This window comes from Typopeltis vanoorti, chromosome 2, assembly GCF_054136105.1.
Source record: "Typopeltis vanoorti isolate ZY-2024b chromosome 2, IOZ_Tvanoo_1.0, whole genome shotgun sequence".
Lineage (NCBI taxonomy): Eukaryota > Metazoa > Arthropoda > Arachnida > Uropygi > Thelyphonidae > Typopeltis > Typopeltis vanoorti.
This window is the reverse complement of record NC_143550.1, coordinates 157,784,085-157,807,043: the sequence shown is the minus strand read 5'-3', so window position 1 is coordinate 157,807,043 and position 22,959 is coordinate 157,784,085. Positions and strand designations below refer to the sequence as shown.

At 36.6% G+C, this 22,959-nt stretch overlaps 1 protein-coding gene across 1 annotated transcript in view; it reads right to left on the bottom strand.

The window, feature by feature from the left end:
• Positions 1-22,959, bottom strand: part of LOC150109564 (protein Obscurin-like) — a 1,271,613-nt gene that overhangs the window by 1,052,127 nt on the left and 196,527 nt on the right. The window contains exon 18 of the mRNA XM_090402667.1: positions 20,504-20,678. Coding sequence (XP_090258793.1) covers positions 20,504-20,678 — 175 coding nt within the window. The remainder of the gene's footprint in view (positions 1-20,503; positions 20,679-22,959) is intronic.

Genomic DNA, 22,959 nt, shown 5'->3' with positions numbered 1-22,959 from the left:
GATGGTCAATTAAAATATGAGTGATGGACGGTCCAGAGTCACAAAACTCGTGCATAGGGCATGTCATCATGCCTCAGAAGGAAAGAATGGATGAGATGACAATGACCTATAGCAGAGCCAAGCAAGAACAACCTCCTCTGTTCCAACCCTGCGCACACTAGACTGCCATAATTTAATTATGCAGTCTAGTGTGCCAAAATTTTAAGATTTGTAGAGCTTATTATTATTCTCTCTGTTCCAAGATTACTGCTAGGATAGAAGTTTTTGTCTGATAATCTGCCGATAATCTGTGTATGGTACAGGCAAATAGTGGATATTTGAGAAACAAGCTGATCTGGTTGCAATATCTGCAGCCTCATTTCCCTTAATCACAAAATGACTTGGAATCCAAAAGAAGCCCACATCAAAGTGTAGCTTCTATAACTGAAAGAGGTGTTGAATTTGAGAGAGCACTGGATGTTGCTATAGCTCTAGACTTCTTATTGCCTAAATAACTTTGTGAGTCTGAATATATTATGCACCTTTGGTAGCAGTGAATCTGATGTATTTTAGTGCAAACTCTATCACATACAGTGCTGCTGTATAAAAGAACATTAAAGTTGTTACATTCTAATAAGATTTGTGCAGATATGATTTTGTCTGGAAAGATGGCAAAAGATCCTACTAGATCCTTTGATTCTGAGCCATCTGTGTAGACAGGTACAAAATCAAAGTATTCAGTTCTATAAGCTTCAAAGAGCTGCTGGTAGATGACAGTAGGGGTGGAAATTTTTGGTAGCCTGCTGAAAGAAAAGCTGCATACTGACATGTACATTATGATTGCCATGGTAAAAGTGAATTTGGTGGTACCTAAGCTATGTTGTCTATCACCATTTCTAGAAGTCATAGGAGAGCTTTTATTTGCAAATCAAAGGATTTTTATGGCAATCTGTCAAGTATTGTGGAGATTCTCCCCTTCTGACCAAAAGATAGTTGGATATGTGGGGTGCTCTGGAAGATTTTATATTAGTTTCATATAGCAAAGACAGTTGTTGGTGTCAAAGTGACAAAGGTGGTTCATTTGCTTCAACGTATAGACTAAGAATAGATGACATGAAATACCCAGTTGCAATTCTGATGGCTTGATGGTCAACAGGGTTAGCCATCGTGATGTACTCTCCCTGGCATAAGCATAGACTTGGGACCAGTAGTCAAGTTTTGATCGTATTAGTGCCCTGTAAAAACAAAGCAAAGAACATCTGTCAGCACCACCCCAGTGGGTGAAAGTTCATTGCATTATGGCACTTGTCTCATAAGTGATGCATGTGAGGGAGGACACTGAGTTTACTGTAAAATATTGGTCATAAGAATTTGGCTTCTGATGAAACTGGGATTAGTAATTGTCCTAGTCAGAGTTATGGATCAGGATGAAGACCACATCTGTGGCAAAAGTACACCCAAACTGTCTTCGTATGTGAAAATCTGAGAGTTGCACTTGCCTGTCAGATTTTCAAGTTTGCAAGTGTCCACTTTGAAAGATGTCCAATGGCTTGCTGTAGCTGTCTTTCTATGACCCTCCTATTACATGAGTGACAGAAGATAGTAAAGTCATCCAGATATAGGACATTACTTAGTGTTGGAAGAAGATGTTCTTTTATTGAGTTGACCTTAATTACAAAAAGCATAACACTTAAAACAGAAACTTATGGGACTCCCTCTTCTTGATTATAGGGGCAGGTTCGAGAAGATAAGTTATTATTATTATTATTATTACTACGGGCTACTCCAGGGAGTCCTTAGACTCATCGAGGGAGGCCCGAAACATCATGTTCACACAACTGTTCAACATTCTCACAGTATCTATCATACCTTGCCTTGAACTCGCTCACCGTCATGGCACCCACAACAGACTCTGGCAGCTTATTCCACTCATTTACCACTCTAAAAGTAAAGAACCCAGCTCTAACACCCCTGCTAACCACGTTCTTGCCCAGCTTCCATGGGTGTCCCCTAGTTCTCCCACCACCAGTCCTGATCTCAAAAATATCCTCTGAATTAATCCTATAGAATCCTTTTAGCAATTTGAATGTCTCAATCATATCTCCCCTTTTCCGCCTATCAACTAGTTTCTGCAACCCACAAATCTTCAACCTGTTCTCATATGGTTCATTCCATAGACCTGCTATCATCTTAGTCACTCACCTCTGAATCCTCTCCACCTCCTCCCCATCAAGAAGGAACCGAGGTGACCAAATCTGGGCACAGTAGTCGAGATGAGGTCTTATCAGGGCTCGGTACAGAGGTACAATAACTTGCTTGTCTCTGCTTGTCAAGGTATTTTTCAACAACCAAGTGAGTTGATGAGCTGATTTAGCTACTTTCGCAATGTGCCCCCTAAACTTCATCTCCCTATCCACCAACACTCCCAAGTCCCTGGCCTCATCAATCTCTTGGAATACAGTTCCACCAATGTGATATACTGCTGCTAATCTTTTCACTCCGAAATGCATAACCTTACATTTTGTCACATTAAATTGACATCCATTCTCCTTAGTCCAGAACTCCAATCGATCTAAGTCATCTTGCAAGACTTTGACATCTTCTGCATTCACTATCGCCCTACCCAACTTTGCATCATCAGCAAACAAATGAACTGTCCCACTTAGACCCTTCCCTATATCGTTAATGAACAGATTAAACAGCAGTGGTCCAAGAACAGAATCCTGTGGCACACTACTAGTCACAGGCCATCTTTTGGACTCTACTCCTGAATAAACTACTCTTTGATATCTCTCCATCAACCACCCACCTATCCATCTCACCAACCCTATATCCATTCCCATATGTTGTAGTTTACGGATTAGAATTCCATGTGGTATCCTGTCAAACGCCTTTGCCAGGTCCAGCAGTATCACTGTAAACCCATTTCCCTTATCCAGTTCAGCCGTCACCTTGTTATAAAACTTGAGCAAGTTACTGAGGCATGATCTACCCTTCACAAAGCCATGCTGTCCTCTGTACAGTATCTCATTTTCATCAATCCATTCCTGTATTTTTCCCTTGACTACTTTCTCCCTTGACAAAGACTCCTGATATGCTGATCGGTCGGTAATTTGCAACCATAGTCTTGGATCCTCCTTTATGCAGTGAAACTATTTTCTCCTCTTTCCACGCCTTCGGGACTAAGCCAGACCCGAGACTCAGATTAAACAACATGGTCAAGGGCACTGATAATTCCTTAGCCGCTTCATGCAAGACCCATGCCGGTATACCATCCAATCCCACAGATGCATTCACATTAAGGTTCTGTAATAGACTATTCACCTCCACTTCATTCATCTACAATTCCCGTATAAACTAATGGTTCATTCATTTTTTTCAACGTCACCACTTGGATGATATACTTTTGCAAAGTGCACGCTCAGTAACTCCACTATATCGACTGGTTCAGTGAACTCTTTACCATCGTCATTCCTTAAAATCATTTTGCCATGTACAGTTTTTCTTGCTTGCAGCATATTGAAAGAACTGTTTGGGATTCTCTTTTGCTTGCATAGCTAGTTTCCTTTCATAATCGGCTTTTGCTGTTTTTACCACACTCGTTACCCTTCTAGCCTGCACTTTATACTGTTCGTGTGCCTGCAGGTCACCCCTTTCTTTAAATTCCCTCCATAGTTGTTTCTTTTTTTGCAGCTCAAGCTTAATGGTGTTATTCATCCATTTAACCCCTACTTGTTTCACTATTCGGACCTTAGGTATACAATCAGCCATAACCTCCTGTAAATGCTCTTTGACCACTTCCCATGCTCTATCGACGTTCAGCCCTTGCAGTTGTACATGCCATTGCACTGATCCAAGCAATCTCCTAAGCTTGTCATACTTGCCAGCACGGTAATTCCACATATACCCGGTCTTAATCACAAATTGCACACCTTTAGCCACCTCCCAAGTCAAGACCTTATGATCACTCTCACCAATAGGTGGCAACATGGTCATATTCATTACAGTCAAATTTTGAGATGCAATTACCAGGTCAAGCACTCTCACACCCCTAGTATTTTCAATTACATGCTGTTTCAGATAGTTATCCCTTAATAATTGAATAAAATCCATTTCCTTCCTCACATGTGTCCTCTCCTCCTTCCAATCAATGTTACCATAGTCGAAATCCCCCATAATAATTACCCTCCTTCCACTCATTTCATCAATTTGTTTATGCATACCATCTCCACCATCTATTCCATCACCTGGTCTATAGCAGCACCCAACTGTGTATTTTATTCTGCCAGTGTCAATCTCACACCAAATAGCCTCAAATGAGCTCCTTTAACTATCCTGCAATACTTCAATTCTCCTTGGCTGCAGTTCATCAGCTATCATCAATAACACCCCTCTGCCAATTTTATTCTCTCTGTCCCTCCTAAACATACTATAACCTACACATTCTATCCCACTAACTATATCATCTTCCGTCAGCCATGTTTCACTAATGCCAATAACCTGTGGCCAGGAAGAGCCAATCAAGGCCAAAAATTCTTCCTTCTTGTTCCTAATACTCCTGGCATTAGTATACATGAATTGCAGTGATCCCTTTGTCCCACCCCTATCTTGATGCGTTATTCTAAATGTCCCATTCCCATTTTTTGTCCTTAGTGCTGGCTCAGGTACATTATATACATTTTTACACTCGACTGTCTCACTGATGTCTGGATATCCACTTCCCCCCCTCCTTGGTAGTTCTAGTTTCCCTGGTTCTGCACATCCATTTTCACTTCATTCAGCAACACTTTTTCCAGTCTCTGCACACCAAGTCCATTCAAATGCAGGCCATCCATCTTGTATAAGTCCTTTCGCCCATCAAACTCATTCCACACATCCACGAATTCCACACCACACCGTCTGCATAACCTGCGCATAATGTCATTTGCGATTATGGCCCTCCTTCTAAACTCCTCTCTGTCATACCGCGGTAACAGACTCACCATTCTAACTCTGTCACTCTTTTCTTTCGCTACCTTTAGCAATACTTTCAAGTCCTCTCTCATAAAAAATTTATCACCTTTCAATTCATTCGTACCCGCCACAATTATTAATTCTTTCACCCTCTATTTTTGCACTCTAATACTCTCACTTACATCCTTAAATTTCGCACCCGGTAAGTACGATTTAGTTACACTCCCATCTATTACTCCTCTTAATAACGAGTCACCATACAACACTCTTTCCTTCATTTCGGAAACTCTCCCACGCTGTTTATTTATGTTAGCCGAATCACTCTGGAAAGAGTTTTGCAGGTGCTCTAATTGCCGCTGCGCATTTTGTATCACTGTGTGCAACCTAGCGATCTCACTTCCTACAAATAATTCCTCATTTTTTTTATCATTCAAACCATTTTCTCTTTCTGTATAATTGCTCTCACTCTTTCTTAGATCACCGCTCACATTGCCATCTGTACACCGCAATTCCCTATCATGCCACTATTTTCACTCGCATTCTGGCTTTCTTCAACCATAACTGTCTCACAACCTGACACATACTTCGACTTCTCACTTTGCATACACTTTCTACACATTCTCCCACCACTATCACTTTCAATCCAAACTCCAGCCTCATTCGGGAATGCATACATTCCACACACATCACATTGGACAAATTCTCTCACGTTATAGTTTTTGAACAATGGCGTCGTATTTTTGGATGCCATTATCTTACGTCGCATTGGCGCCATATTCAAATCTATGAAACGTATCGTTAAATACTAAATTAATTAATGGAATTTACACCAAAATCACACAGACACAACAAGCTACCAAATTTAGACAATATTACGTTATGATTTTAACATATATTCTAATTTCCATTCAAAATTGTACATAGCTTTCGGGAGCTCCCTGAAAACATGACCGTTCGCCTGGCCCTCTGGTATTCAGTTTTTGATAAAATGAGGGTGATTTTCTCTAAGACCAAAATTATGTAAATCCTTCAGTATTCCAAATCTCCAAGCAGTGTCATACTTTTTCCATAGCAAAGAAAACTAATACTAGATGCTGGCATTTTAGGAGGGCATCTCTAATGGATGCCTCCAGCAAGACAAGATGATCGGTGGTAGAATGATATTTTCAGAAGATAGATTGTGTCCTAGAAAAGAGGTTGTTTCTTTCCAGAAACCATAAAAGATGAGAGTTAACCATTTTTTTCCAGAATCTTGCATAAGCAGTGGTCAGAACAATTGGATGGTAGTAATTTGGGAATTTTTAATACTTCTCTGGCTTAGGAAAGGCAATTATAATTGCCTTTTGCCAGGTATCCAGAAATATGCTCTCACAGAAAATTCTGTGAGAGCATATTTGTAAAGGTGCAGAAGTTAATCCATGGCTGATGTTGATAGATGTTTTATCATCTCCAACAGCAGTTGGATAACATTTAAGCAAAGCAGCTCTCATTTCTTCTTTGGTGAATGGTCAATTGTATTCTCCTGTGCCATTTGAAGAAAAATGGATTTGTTTCTTTGCTTTATTTTTTTGGGGGCAAAAACTCAGAGAAGACATCGCCAATATTTTTGCAAAAGTCTCTCCAAGTATGTCAGCAATCGCTGTTGGATCAACAACTGTGCAACCATTGTGTTCAAGGATAGAGGGTGGCAATGGTATATCTGCATTTCATTTTTCAGATTTTTTCCACACATTTCTTTGCTGTTGGTGGATCTTGATATAGAGGATGTAAATTGGATCCAACATTCCCTTTTGGCTCTGATGCCTAATGTGTCTTGCTCAGGCCCATGCTCATTTGAAAGCAATTAGGTTTCTTGTTGTGGGGTATCTGCAGAAAATACCCAAAGCTTCTGGGCTTTTTTCGCTGCCATGCAATCATCTTTCCACCATGCCTTAGGAAAACCAACTATATGTTTTAGGAATTACAGTTGTGGCTGCTGCTATAATACTCTGCTACATGCTTTACTGAATCACTGATAGAAGATGAACTGACTGTTGTAAAATCAAAAACTGCTAATGAGGAAAAGGTGGACCAGTCAGCATGCTCAATTTTCCAAAGTGATATCCATGTAGTAGTACATGGTTGTCCATATAGTAGAGTGGACATCACAGGAAAGTAATCACTCCCAAATAGATTTTCATCAGTTTCCTGCTTAAACAAGCAGGGAAAAGGGAGGATGAGCAGACAGTCAATGGCAGTGAATGTTCAGGTGGGCATATGGAAGTAGGTGCAGCTTCTTGTGTTTAAGAGGGAGAGATTGTTATAACTGTTATTAAAAACTCTTGCTCTGATGTTTATTAAGGTACTACCCCTACAAAATTACCATCCCCCTTGTATGGTAACTTGATATGACACCATAAAATTCATCTTGAGAAAAATCTGCAGAAGAAGGTAGGTAGATGAAGCATACTGTTATTATATTTCGACAGAGTCTTATAGCAAATGCTTCTATACTGGTGTTAATTTCAATTTGTTGAAAGGGAGTATGATTGTCCACAAGGATGATGATTCCTCCATGAGCAGGTCCATCCCCTGTCCTGTCCTTACATGGTAACATTACAGACAGCCAGATCATCACTCAGTTTCAGGTATGTTTCCTGTAAGCAGAAGCTTCTGGTTTTACTTCTGCAAGAGAGCGTTGATGTTGCCTATGTTTTGTCAGAATCCCACCACAATTTCACTGTAGGAATGTTTCTATTATTTCTTTTTGGTGGTATGATCTGGTTTCCTATGATGAGTGACTTTGTTTCCATTTAATCTTGGATTTTTTCTTTCTTAAGAATTGTGGATGGCCAGTATCCATCATTTCTTCTTCTTCTTCTGGAAAAATATCCTGGACTTTGTCAAATTTCGCTCCCTTTAGGGAACTCAGTATATTGATTGTTTTATCTTCCTGAGGGGGAAGGGGAGCAGTGATATCCACTATCTGTTGTTGGGCCATCTAATAAAGGGTCTGGAGGCATATCTTTGATCTTCTGTGGTGCATGTTCCAATATTTTTTAATAAGAGGATTTTCATGTAGTGGAACTCCTTTTTGGCATATCTTCAGGAGTGCATCCATAATAATTTCTCTCTTTGATTTGCTCAAAGGAGATAGTGAGCAAATCATAGCTTTCAGGAATGTTGTAGTTGCAAGAAGTTGGGATTGACATCCTTGTCAATGTCCCAACTGAAACTTTCTTTACCCCTCATCTAATGATGCCTCCATAATGCCTTCTTCCACACTGCATAGTAATATCTTCATTTTACATCTACTTTAACTACCTTACACCAACTTATTTAATCTTCTGACTTTGGACTACATTCTGTCATCACTGCTATTGAACATTTCTTGACTAACTACCCAAGCAGCATTGATTTCCTTTGCACTCAACTCTTCATTTCCTGTTATAGTCCTAAGCTTTCTTGCTTTGTACTTCCACATATATCCTTTCTTCACAGAAATCTTCATGTAGTTGGTTACTACCTAGATGATCACATCATAGTCACTATCATCAGCATCAATAACATCCTCTGATGTTATTTATAATGTCATTGTAAATTCATTTTCTTTTTCCCTCAGATACCCTCTCTTCATTCTAATGTATATTACTATAATTAAAATTACCCATAATCATCAGCCTTTTCTTATTTTGTAGGCCAATCTGCCTATACATTCCCAGGATGGTAGTAATATCCAATTAAATATTTCATCCTATCTGCCAGACTCATATCATATTGCCTCAAAACCATTGGCACTATTTCCCTCTTACATCCCTACCGTTTAGGGACAAAGTGACAACTGAGCTGGATAAGGGAAAGAAATGGATATATCATGACATTACTCAGCTTTGAAGAACTATTTGAGAGAAGATCATACAGAGGGTTGTTATATAAACTAGAACATGTGGGGATGAAAATCAGCTGATAGCATGGATGGAAGAGTGGAGGAATGACAGTTATTAAAAAAAAGTAGTATTTAGAACGGCAGAGGAGTGTAAGAATATGAATATGCACAGGGCTGGCTCAATCTTTGGGATGCTGATGTTAAACTTATATGCTATTGATACTGGGGATAGTATGGAAGGTGATATCCAAATGTTTATCAATGTTGTTAAGAGGAGTAATAAAGAATCTTTCTGATATGTACTCCCCCACATGAAGGATTGAACAGACTGGTGATGTGGAAAACCAGAAATGAGTGGAGCAGTTTAATGTTGCCCAGTTCAAGATGACATTTTGGACTGAGGATACTGCAGAATGATATTAATAAGAATTCATATAATCAGATGATGAGACTGGAGGCCTGGGATTGTTAATGAATAGAGCCTGAAATTTGAGAGCACATTTGTTGAGGTCTGAGCAATAAAGTAATTAACATATGATTTGAAAAGAACACTAACTTGCAAGGAAAAAAAAGGAATTAATTATTCATTCTTATAAGGCTGATTGCACATCTGTAGACTGTATTCAGATATGGACCTGAGTTTTGTGTAATGTATCACACACACTGAAAATTGAAGAGACTGAAAGTTCAAAGTAATCAAGCTCTTATAATGAAGCATCTCATACCTTTAAAAAAAAAAAAAAAAAAAAAAAAAAAAAAAACGTGAACCAAGACCTGAGAAAACAAAAGGTTGGCTGCAATTTTTATTAATGGTATCATATAACAGAGGAGAATTTACATTTTCAGCAATTGAAACAACGTCAACCAAGAAGCCACTTCTAAATAACAGCCAAACTCCTGCTTTCTCAATACTTATTTTATTTGATTTTTGTCTTGCATATGAAACATATGAGAAATCGCAAATTTAGTAGGCAAAAAAAAGTAGGTAAAACTGTCACCAGATAATTGACTGAAATCATCTGAATGATGAAACTTGTATTATTTTACTTCCCCCCCCCTCCTTTATAATTCCACTCTCCATTTCAATGACCTCCACTGGCTTCAAATTCTATCGACAGCCATGCTGATGACAGTACATTTCTTTTTGTTATTTGGCACACCTTGTAGTACACAATCATTTGAAGCTTCATGATCTTCATAATCAATGACTTAAACTCTGATCTCCATGCCATCCTTCATTGGGATGAGGATAACTTAGGTGATACCAAATTATTATTAACACAGTTGAATTATTATACCTGTAGAGGCGTTGTCTGCAATCCCCCACCACCAAGCAGCTCCCCATTCATTTTTACCTGATGGGACTAAAATTATCAGGAAAGCATAAACAATGTAAGGAACAAAACAACTATATTCTAAATCTCACTGAAGTTAGCTGACTAATGCAACTTATAGACATGTTTCTACCAAAAATTTCCTTCAACCTCCTCCTCCTCCTTCACTTTAGTCCATTAGGATCAATTTTACAATGTTGGATTAAGCAATGTACACCAGTGTACATTGCTTAATCCAAAAGGTAAGGACTAACTAAATTTTTTAGGCTTCTGACTAAAACTGCCAACTTAGTCACTAATTACCTTACACTAATTTACTTAGTTTGAAAGAGGTGAGGCCCATGTGAAATGTTTCCTTTGAAAGAAAGAGATTAACTAAGTCTTTTTCTTAAGAAGGTAATAGATTTTTTAAGAAAATATTAATTTAAAAAAATTTTCTGGGGTGCTTAAGGGTCAAAGCTGTAAAACTGAGAGGTCCACATAGCCTTTAAAGGAATGCGGAGAACCGACCAGGGCTTCTGACCTAATGTCCAATCCTCACCTTCTCGTGGTGCACCCTGTTGGGTATCTACTTGGATACTGAACGAACGAGGATGGGCTGGAAATTTGGGATTTAGCCAACCAAATTGTATTCTTATTGGTTAAACCAATATAAAAAATCATGGTACAACATGACAAAATTTCATGCCAGCTGGGGAGTCGCCCGGTTAAACAAGGCCCCCGTTGTTTTCGTCAGGGAACCAGGGCGAACAGCGAAAAGTCAGCTACTGGAACAAATCTGAAAATAAACTCCAACTCAACATCACCAGAGTTAAAGATCGGTACTATCAACGTAAGAAGCCTGAATGGCAAAGAAATGGAGCTAGCTGAGGAATTAGATAAGTACCAGATCGACATAATAGGGGTGACTGAAACAAAAAAGACCAAAACTGGTGAGATCTTTCTGAGCAATAAATACAAAATGTTATATTCAGGCAATGGCAATCAAGGAAAAGAAGGAGTAGCCATAGTATTCAACACAAAATACGAGGCTAATCTTCTTGAATGGCAGACAGTCTCAAGTAGAGTAATGTGGGCAAATATGAGAATGGGGAACTGGACAATGAGACTTATTTGTGCCTATGGTGCCACAGAAGGTTCTACTAAGGTAGAAGTAGAGGAATTTTTTGAGGCTTTGGAGAAAGCAACTGACATAATGAAAAAGGAAAAGTTGGTCCTTGTTGGGGATCTAAATAGCAGAGTAGAAAATGATCATCAGAAATACAAAAATACTTTCCTTTGGTGTTACACGGTGATCAGCATTCATTTTTGAAATTATGGATTCTACAACCATGTTAAAATAACTCTTTTTATTATCCCGACATTTTGATCTTCATATCAAGATCATCATCTGGATATACAAGACAAGCTGCATTACATTTCAAACCGTAAGCTAGAGAAACAATGATTTGATCACATGCTACTCACTGGCATGACCTCTAGTGGGAAAAAAAAAATACATCAAGCTAATTTAATTTTTGATTACATGAATAAACATTCTTGCTTATAGATGGTTTTCTTTCCAGTAACAGTGATGTCCTATTTCTATTATTACAACTGTTATTTTTTATTTAAAAAAAAAAAAAAAAAAGAGGTAGGCTCCCTTGCTCTTTAATCTTTCCTATATGGCATTCCTTGCCCAACTCTTATAACTCATGACCCTAATGCTATTAGAGTAATCGAGGGCTATGGGTCATTCTATTTCTATCTCTACTCTATCTCTATGTCTTCTCTTTAAAAATCTCTCCTACCATTTAAGGCAAGCTTGAAGGCCTCAAGATGGCAGCCCCATCACCAAGATAGACTGCAGATGGCCAGTAACCCTCTCAGTCAAAATTTTAACCAACTATAAAGACTCATGAATATAGTAAACGGACAGACTTTTTGGTAATGAACCGGCTTGGAATAAGGATTCGAGAAGAAAATTACTGAAAACAAAAAAAAATCAGAAATACACCTATTGGAATATAGCCACCTGGAATGTGAGAAGTATCCACCACAAAATCATAGAACTGGACCAAGCACTAGAAGAAAGAAATGTAAAAATAGCAGTAATGACAGAATCTAAAAAAAGCAGAGAGCTAAATCTAGTGTAATGATCTTTCTACATAAATCTCTTAGAAACAATATAATCCATTACAACTTTTGGAGCGATAGAATAATAGAAATGAGAATTAAAATAGACAGAGGCTATATGACAGTAATTGGAACTTATGCACCTGAAGAAGGAAAAGAGGAAGACTCAGAAAACTTGTATACCCAACTGCAGAACATATTAAATAAGACCAATCCTAAGGATCACATTTTGGTAATAGAAGATCTCAACGCAAGAATTGGCAATAAACCATATAAACCAAACAGCACCTATCGGAGAACTTAACTGTAATAGAAATGGAAATAGATTAAGAGATTTTACTATAAGCAATAACCTTAAAATAATGAGCACCTTCTTCAAACATAAAGACATCCACAGATACACCTGGGAAGCAAGAGACATAAGAAGCATTATTGATTACATAATCAGGCAATACCAAAATGTCAGAAATGTTAATAGATACAAGAGTATATAGAGGATCTGAAATAGAATCAGATCATTACCTTTTAATTGGAAAAATAAAATGGGAACGAAGATGGAAAATAACAAAAAAGCATAAGGAAAATAGAAATTTGAATCTTTCAAAGTTAGACTTTTGGACGACAGTAGTATTAAAGGCTTGTACCAAAAAAGAATAAAGAACTGGATGACAAGTATAAAACAAAATCAGAACACAGAAGAAGAATGGTCAAATCTAAAAACCATAATGACAAAAGCTGCAAAAGAAAGTTTAGGAACAAAGAAAAAGTGGAAAAGAAAAAGAGGCCTTAGGGACTGGGATGATGAAATTAAATGCATTATTGAAGAAAAGAAAAAAAAGCATATAAAAACTGGCTCAACCTAAATACAATAGAATCAAAAATCGAATAGCAGAAAAAAAGCAATAGCAAAAGCAGCATGCAGGAGAATAAACAAAAACAGATGGAACAATTTTGTAACAAAATTAGAGAGAGACTGTATGCTCAAAAGACCTAATTCATAGAAAATCCTCAAAGTTCTAAGCAATGAAACTAGAGAAAAAGCAGATATTAATAGCATTAAATAGAAACATGGCAAAATTACTACCAAGATGTATGGTATGATGAAAACATTCAAAACAGAAAACTACCCTTTGTAAACATCTCTGATAACTTGGAAAACATCACTCTAGAAGAATTAACAGAAGCATTAACCCAAAGCAAAACAGGAAAGGCTCCAGGAGAAGACAATATAAAGTTGGAAATATGCAGGACTGAATTCTCACTCAGGTTACTTAACTTTTATAATATGATCTGGAAAGAAGGAAAATGCCCACAAGATTGGACCAAAGCAATAGTTATTCCCATCTACAAAAAAGGACACAAATCTGATTGTAACAATTATCGTGGAATCAACTTACTTAGTACCTGTTATAAAGTATATGCAAAAATCTTAGCATATAAACTTAAATGTATAGTAGACCCAAAATTAATAGAAGAACAAAATGGATTCAGAAAAGGCAGGTCTTGCATAGACTCTGCATTTACATTAAAATTATTAATTGAAAAACACAGAGAAATGAACATAGAAACACACATAGCTTTTATAGATTACACCAAAGTATTTGATAAAATTATCAGAGAAAAACTATGGGAAATACTAGAAGAATATGAAATACCAAACCAACTCTTTAAAGCCTTATATATATGTTAAAGATACCAAGCAATTTTAAACCTGGTTTTACTCCATTTTTTCCAAGTAAGCAAACAGACAAAATGTCAAGTTTGCGCCTGCAATTTATGCAAGACTAGCTGATCCCACAGGTAGTGCAAGACCAAGGCAACTCGTGGTGCACTACCTGTGGGATCAGCAAGTCTTGCATAAATTGCAGGCGCAAACTTGACATTTTGTCTGTTTGCTTACTTGGAAAAAATGGAGTAAAACCAGGTTTAAAATTGCTTGGTATCTTTAACATAACTATACCCAAGTTAAAAATACTTTCTACATATATATATATATATATATATCAAGATAATAAAATATCTGTGAAGTACAATCGTTCAACATCAAGCTGGAAACCAATAAATCGAGGAGTACGTCAGGGTTGCCCTCTCTCACCAGTTTTATTTAATATATACATGGATAAAATCATAAAAGAATGGAAGATAACTAATGAAGGAGGATTCAAGATAAACTGTAACATCAGATTAGCTACTCTTCTTTTTGCTGATGACCAAATAATCCTTGGAAATAATGAAGATGAACTACAAAAATAATTATGGAGTCTAAATAATCTGATAAAAACATATGGTATGGAAATATCAACAGACAAAACAAAAGTCATGGCCTTCAATGGTGCTAATCCAATAAGAAGCAAAATAGTAATAAACAATAAAATAATAGAGCAAGTAAATACATTCCAATATTTAGGTTGCACAATGTCATATGAAAATGAAGCTGATATAGAACCAAAGATATCAACCTTTTTAAAAGTAACAGGCATTATAAATAAAATTTTTAAACCCAATTATGTACAAAAGCACACACGAATAAGAATCTACAATACAATAGCTAAACCAACCTTACTTTATAGCAGTGAGATATGGACAATAAAAAAAGCAGATGAAAGAAGAATTGAATCATCCGAAATGAAATTTCTGCGCAGAACTGAAGGAGTCACAATAATGGACAAAATGAAAAGCAGTGAAATCAGAAAAAAACTTGGAATTACAGCCTCCTTAAAGGAAACAGTTATTTGCTATAGAGAAAAATGGAAAGAACACATACTAAGAATGAATAGAAGCAGAATACCTAAACAAATTCTAAATTACCACCCAAAAGGTACTCGATGCAGAGGAAGACCCTTAAAAAGATGAAATTGAGTCCGGAACAGACTACTTGGCCTATAAGCCTGGAAAGGAAGAAGAAGAGAAGAAGAAAAAAAAAAAATTATTTATAAATTACAACATGAATAAACTTTCTTATAGATTTTTTTTCCCCTTTTTCCTTAACAGTGATGTCCTATTTTTCAATATTACAGTTGTTATTTTAGATTTGGGATCCTGGATTTTCTAGATTCCTGTTTATAGTTGTTCTTAGAGAGGAAGGATTCGTGGGACAAATATATTCCTTCCATATGTATGGGATTTTTAGACCATCATTACTGTTTAGATTAGGGTGGTTGATAATGATCTGACAAGCTTCCTTAAATTTGCGTTCATATCATGTTTTGGTGTGATGCAGACAACTAGTACAACATGTGACAAGCGTATCTAGATATAACACACTGCCGTTTCTCGATACACTTGTTACACATCTTGCCTTGGGCAATCTTTCCTTCACTGTTGACTGGAAACCAACACATACTGGCCAATATATACACATAAACTCCTATCACCACCCAACACAAAAACTAGGTGTCATCAATACCCTAAAAAACAGGGCTCTGAAGATCTGCTCCAGTGAACAGGCACTGAAAAACGAATTTAAAGTGATCAGTAATACTTTTCAAAAAAATGGATACAGCCAAACACCATAAACAAAATTCTCTACGAGACCTCAATAAAAAACAAAGACAAACCAGACTACAGTAAAACTATAACTATTCCCTACATTAAAGGGACATCAGACAAAATAAACAGAGTACTACAAAAATACAACCTCAAAGCCACCTTTAAACCTCCTGCAAAATTAAAAAGCTTACTCAACTCATCCAAAGACCCACTCCCTCCACTGGCCCACCCTGGAGTATACCGTATTTACTGCACTTGCAACATACCATACGTAGGAGAAACAGGATGCACAATTCCGATCAGACAAAAAGAACATAAACGACACATCAAATATAATAATTATGGTGAGGCTGGCCTTTCTGATCAGGCTCCGAACACCTTACAGAGAATTGACTGGAAAATCACTAGTTGTCTACATCACACCAAAACATGGTATGAACCCAAATTTCAGGAAGCTTGTGAGATCATTATCAACCCAGCCTATCTAAACAATAACGATGGTCTAAAAATCCCATACATATGGAAGGTTTATATTCATCCTACAAATCCTTCCTCTTTAAGAACAACTATTATTATTATTATTATTTATTATTATTATTATGGGCGACTCCAGGGAGTCCTTAGACTCATCGAGGGAGGCCCTAAACATCATGTCCACACAACTATACGACATTCTCACAGTATCTATCATACCTTGCCTTGAACTCACTCACCGTAATAGCACCCACAACAGACTCTGGCAGCTTATTCCACTCATTTACCACTATAAAAGTAAAGAACCAAGCTCTAACACCCCTGCTAACCACACTCTTACCCAGCTTCCGTAGGTGTCCCCTAGTTCTCCCACCACCACCAGTCATGATCACAAAAATATCCTCTGAATTAATCCTATAGAAACTCTTTAGCAATTTGAATGTCTCAATCATATCTCCCCCTTTTCCACCTATCAAATAATTTCTGCAACCCACAAATCTTCAACCTGTTCTCATATGGTTCATTCCACAGATCTGCTATCATCTTAGTCACTCACCTCTGGATCCTCTCTACCTCCTCCCCATCAATAGGACTCTAGAAAATCCAGGATCCTAGATCTAAAACAACAACTGTAATACTGAAAAATAGGACATCACTGTTAAGGAAAAAGGGGGGAAAAATCTATAAGAAAGTTTATTCATGTTGTAATTTATAAAAAAATTTTTTTTAAATCAAAAATGACAATTATAATAATAGAAATAGGACATCGCTGTTACTGGAAGGAAAACCATCTGTAAACAAGGATGTTTATTAATGTAATCAAAAATTAAATTAGCTTGATGTATTTTTTTTTTTTTTCACTAGAGGTAATGCCAGTGAGTAGCATGTGATCAAATCATTGTTACTCTAGCTTACAGTTTGAAATGTAATGCAGCTTGTTTTTTATATTTATGTATGCTCCAGATGATGATTTTGATGAAGATCAAAACGTTGGGATAATAAAAAGAGTTATTTTAACATGGTTGTAGAATCCATAATTTCAAACATGAAGACATACAAAAATATTTTGGGAAAATTTGAAGTAAAGAGCAAAGCTAATAATAATGGCAAATACCTGTTGGATTTCTGCTCAGGATATGGACTGGTTATTATTAACACAATGTTCAAACATAAAAATGTGCAAAATTCAAATGAAGAGAAGAGGCAAGGATAAGAAAAGGCTCATTGACTATGTTATTGTTGATAGTGATGTTTTCTCCCTAGTGCAGGACATCAGAGTGTACAAAAGATTTAAAATTGAAAGTGTTCACCATTTAGTCTTGAGCAGGATAAAATGAATTTATTATTGAAAAGAATAACATGTAAGAAAGTTTTAAAGCGAATAAAAGTTGAGCAGCTCTCAGATGTGAACTGTAGACTAAAATACACAAATATTATTCAATAAAAAATGAAAGAGTTTGACAGCAGGAACCAAACCTTGGAGATTCAGTGGCAAGCCTTGAAGAAAACCCTGATTGATTCAGTCAGAGAGGCATGTGGTGAGGTTGTCTGCAAGGATAGAAAAATCAGAACTCCATGGTGGACACAGGAAGTTAAAGAGGCAGTGAAGGAAAAGAAGAAAGCATATCAAAAGTTCCTGGAAAATAAGTCAGCTTGTGCTCTTAGAGAATACAGACAGAAATGTAAGAAAGCTAAATACTGTGTAAAATTGGCTAAACAAAAGTCATGGGAGGACTTTGGCAAGAACATAGAAAATAAATATCAAGAAGGTGGCAAAATATTCAGGAGGTTGTTGAAGAAGCTTAGAAATGGAAGAAAGAGTTCTGTAAAAGGAGTTAGAGATGATAAAGGTTGACATCAAAATGGTAGAAAAAGATATCCTTGAAGTATGGAGTAATTACTTCGAAAAATTGCTGAATGAAATAAGCAGTGATAGCACAGTGGTCAAAAAACATTCAACAGGCATACAGTCAAGAATACATATCCATACTTGAAGTAGAAAAAGCCATCAAAGGCTTGAAATGTGGAAAGGCAGTTGGAGTAGATGATATTCGAACAGAAATGCGAAGTATGGTGGTATAAAAGTCATGTATGGATATATACATATCTATACTTGAAGTAGAAAAAGCCATCAAAGGCTTTAAATGTGGAAAGGCAATAGGAGTAGATGATATTCGAACAGAAATGCTGAAGTATGGTGGTATAAAAGTCTTACAGTGGCTGCACTGCATAGCTCAGAAGGTCTGAATAGAGGGACGAATTCCCAATGATTGGAGTAGAGCTCTCATAGTACCCATATATAAAAAGGGAAATAAAACTGAATGTGAGAATTACAGAGGCATTTCATTATTGAGTGTTCCTGGTAAGATATATGCAAGTTTACGTGAGAAATGGTTGAGAAGGATTGTGGAAGAGAAGCTTGGTGAAGAACAAGCTGGATTCAGGCAAAATTGAGGCTGTCAGGATCAGATTTTCACTTTACGACACATAGTTGAGAAACCATGGGAATATAACAAAGATCTGTATTTAAGTTTCGTAGATCTGGAAAAATCATATGACAAGGTCCAAGAGAGAAGCTATTCCAAACGCTACAACTATATGGTGTTAATGGGACATTATATCAAGCAGTACTTAGTCTTTATTTGAGTTGTAAGTCAATAGTTAGAATTGAAGGAAGTACAGGAAGATGGTTTAATGTTAAATCTGGTGTCAGATGAGGATGTACATTATCCCTCTCTTAATTATTATCTATATGGATCACATTATGAAGGAAAGTGGTATTAAATCTGAAATCAAAATTGAAGATGTTAATGTTAGCTCTTTGCTTTATGTGGACGATGTTATATTTCTAAATAAATCCGCTACGAGTCTGCAAGATTCCCTGAATAAAATGAATAACTGTTGTAATATATATATGGTATGAAGGTCAACAATAACAAGACAAAGACAATGAAAACAGGCAGAAGCATTGAAAATATCAACTGCATTGTGAATGAAGAACCTATAGAATAAGTAAAACATTTAAGCTACTTAGGTACGATTTTTAGTGAAGATGGTAAGTTAAATATGGAAATAGACAACAGAATCAACAAAGCTGGTATGCAAGGAAGTCAACTGAATAAATTTATATGGAACAAGAGAGAAATTAGTCAAAACACTAAATTAGCTGTATACAAGACAATGTTCAAACCAATTTTAACTTATCGGTCTGAGAGCTGGGTCAGAAGTAAAACACTTGACCCAAGACTAGAGACTGAAGATATGAATGTCCTGAGAAAGATTAGGGGCACGAACAGATGGCATGAATGGCAATATCATATTAAAAACGAGGATATTAGGAAAGAACTTGACATTGTCAGCATCCAGGAATGCATTAGAAGAGCTAATCTCAGGTGGTATGGTTACTTAAACAGAATGGACGAGGAAAGATTAGGAAAACAAGTGTTCTCTGCCAGGTTGGCAGGAAAAAGACACAGAAGAAGACCAAGATATAGGTGGATTGATACAGTAAAAAGTGCCTTAGAAGACAGAAATATAAGACCTGATAATATTGGAGTCTTGACATTTAACAGACTGATTTGGAGGAAAATTGTATATAGGAAGTTAGTAATGATGTAAATTTTTCATGTAGTACTATCATATCCTGTACACCCCTTGAAGGTATTTGATGATGATGATGATGAGCTTAAAGTTCTTCAAATATCTTTCTCATAATTACAAAACAGGCAATGCTTTACCTCAATCATAACTGTTTGGCTGGTCAGTTGTTATAAATTATGCCAAATCAACTAAGGCTACAAGTTATCATATCTGTAAATCATGTATGCTCATTACTAGAAATGCTATAGAAGTATCAAACTGCTTGGCCACTGTCATTATAGATCCATTTCCTTGAATTGAATAATCACTCTAGTAAGCCACCTTCCATCTCTTTCGTCTAAATTGTAAAACCTAATACATTTGACAACAACAAAAGGATATTCCATTCTCTAGTTCCAGTGTGAAAATACAATACAAGACAGTCCCTGACTTATGTAAATTCAACTTACATAAATTCAGACTCAAGCAAATTATCAGTTATAAAAATTTTACTGCCTGTACATTACTCCCACACACCTAACAGTTCTCTGCAAGGTGGCCAGCCTATGCAATGCATGCATGCACCTTACTTACTAATGAACACAGATGTGCTTGTATTTGACTGGAGTCCTCAATATTTCTCCTATTATTTTTTTTAATCAAAAACCTATTAAGAATTAAAGGTAAAAAATTTCATTTATCTTTATGTGCTTGCCTGTTGACAGAGTTATAGAAAAACTTTGAAGCAACCAACCATGTTATTTTTGGCTTTGGATAGCCATCAGCCTTTAGTTCTAGCATTGCAGATGCTCCTTCACTGACTTTAAGATCATGAAGTGTAGCTTTAATAATGGGTGGTTCTGGTTCTCTAACTAGCTGATTAACACCACCTATAAAAATAAGAATGCCTTTATGAGCAATATGCTTTAAGGTTAAAATGCAATATACATGTGATTGTAACACAAACAGATGAATAGATTTAATTGAACTTCTTATACACATAAGAAAAGAATAAGAATTATAACACTACTGCATATTTTCAAATTGTTATGCTGTTACTTTTAATTATCACTTTTGAAAAGAAATGAATTATAATTTTATACATGTGAATATATATTGTCTGTATATTATTAAGAATAATGTTAAAGCAGAACAACTATAAAAATTATATCAAAACTTGTAAATAAAATTAAACCAAGTTATTCATAATAAAGTCTTCTAAATTTTAATGATCCATTTTTAGAATGGAAACATAAAAATTTATCACTGTTCAGGACTGAAGATTTTTATCCATAAACAGAGGATATAACTTTTTTTTTTTCACTCTTCTCTTCACATTTTTTTTTCTGTTGTTGCATATCATATCTTCATAACTTTCAAAATGCCTTGGTAACTAAGATTAAATATTATTATTATTATTATTATTCAGGCCTCCACCTCCATGGAGTCAAAAGACTCATTATGGGAGATCCTTTCTAGAAAACACAAAGCTATCATACCACTCCTTGAACTCATTGACCGTTCGTGCTCTTACTACTCTATCAGGCAATGCATTCATTAATTCAAAAACTCTCCATGCAAAGAAACCCCTCCTCATCTTCCTCACAACTTCCTTTCATAACTTCCAGGGATGGCTCCTTGTCCTCACTCTTTCCCACTGTTCCACCAAGCAAAAGAATTCCCCCAGTGTCAACCCTGTAACTAACTCTCAACTGTTTAAAAGTCTTAATCATATCACCTCTCCTTCTTCTATCTACCAAACTCTGCAGGTCCACATTCCCTCAGCCGATCATAACAACATTGCATAGTCCTGAAACCATCTTTGTTATCTGCCTCTGCACCTTTTCTACAGTTAACTTATCCCCTTCAAATCCTGGGGACCAAATTTGACAACAATAGTTAAAGGGTGGCCTGATCAGGGCTTTATACAATGGAATGAAAACTCTTTTATCTTGCAGGTCAGCATCCTTCTCAGTATTGCAGCAATCCTCTGGGTTGCCCTCGCCACCTTTGCAATATGTTCCCTGAATTTCAGGTTTCTATCAATCATCACCATCAGATCTCTTATCTCACCTACTTCCTAGAACAGAGTATGCAGCCTACCATTGATGTATCCCAAACTTCAAGATTTTACATTTTGCTGCATTAAACTGACAACCCCCTATTCATTTGCCAATCTGTTCAGTTTATTCAAATCCTCTTCCAGGGCTGCCACATCTGCACTATTACTAATAACCCTTCCTAGCTTCACATCATCTGCAAACAACTGAATATCCCCCTGCAATTCATTGACAATGTCATTGATATAAAGGTTAAACAATACAGGTCTCAGTAATGAACCCTGTGGGACCCCACTTGTAATCAACTGCTGCCTTGATATTGTCTCACTATACACAACTCTATCTAATACCTATCAGATAGCCAATCCTAAATCCAGTTCACAAACCTGACATCTAAACCCCTGTGCTGCAACTTAAATATTAGCTTATCATGTGTCACCCTGTCAAATGCCTTTGCAAAATCCAAAAAATGGCAGTATATGCTTTTCCCTCATCAACTGCTCTTGTCACTTTATTATAAAAGGCAATCATATTACTAAAGCAAGCACCCAATAACAAATCCATGTTATTTAAATTAAAGGGATATTAAATCCCACATTGTTTCAAAACCAAATAAGAAACTCCAAAATCGGAATCAAAGAGTTTCATGCTGAATATAGTAAACTATAAAAGCATCGGCAGATACCAGCATAAGCCAAAGCACGTAGTACAAATTAGGGCAACTCATAGCAAAGGTGGGTAAAGCTCTGATCACTATTCTTAGTATTTCCCATAATGTAAAACACATCTCCTAGGAGATGTATGATGTTGTACATTATGGTGGAAGGTCACTACCCAGACCAGTTTCGACCTCTATTGAGGTCTCATCAGTGAGTAGGTAGACCAAATTAACACTGAGGGTATAGCGAAAAGAACTTATATACTCTGCTATATGAGTTGTCAAACAGGTGCACCCATTAAATTCATCATCATCATCACGAACCATGGGCTCACTGCCCGTTGATGTCTGATGCCTGTTTCGCTATCTTCTTCCACCTTTCTTTGTCCAGTGCACAGTGTCACAGTTTTTGTACACCCATTCCACACCAGTCTTTTATATCGTCTATCCATT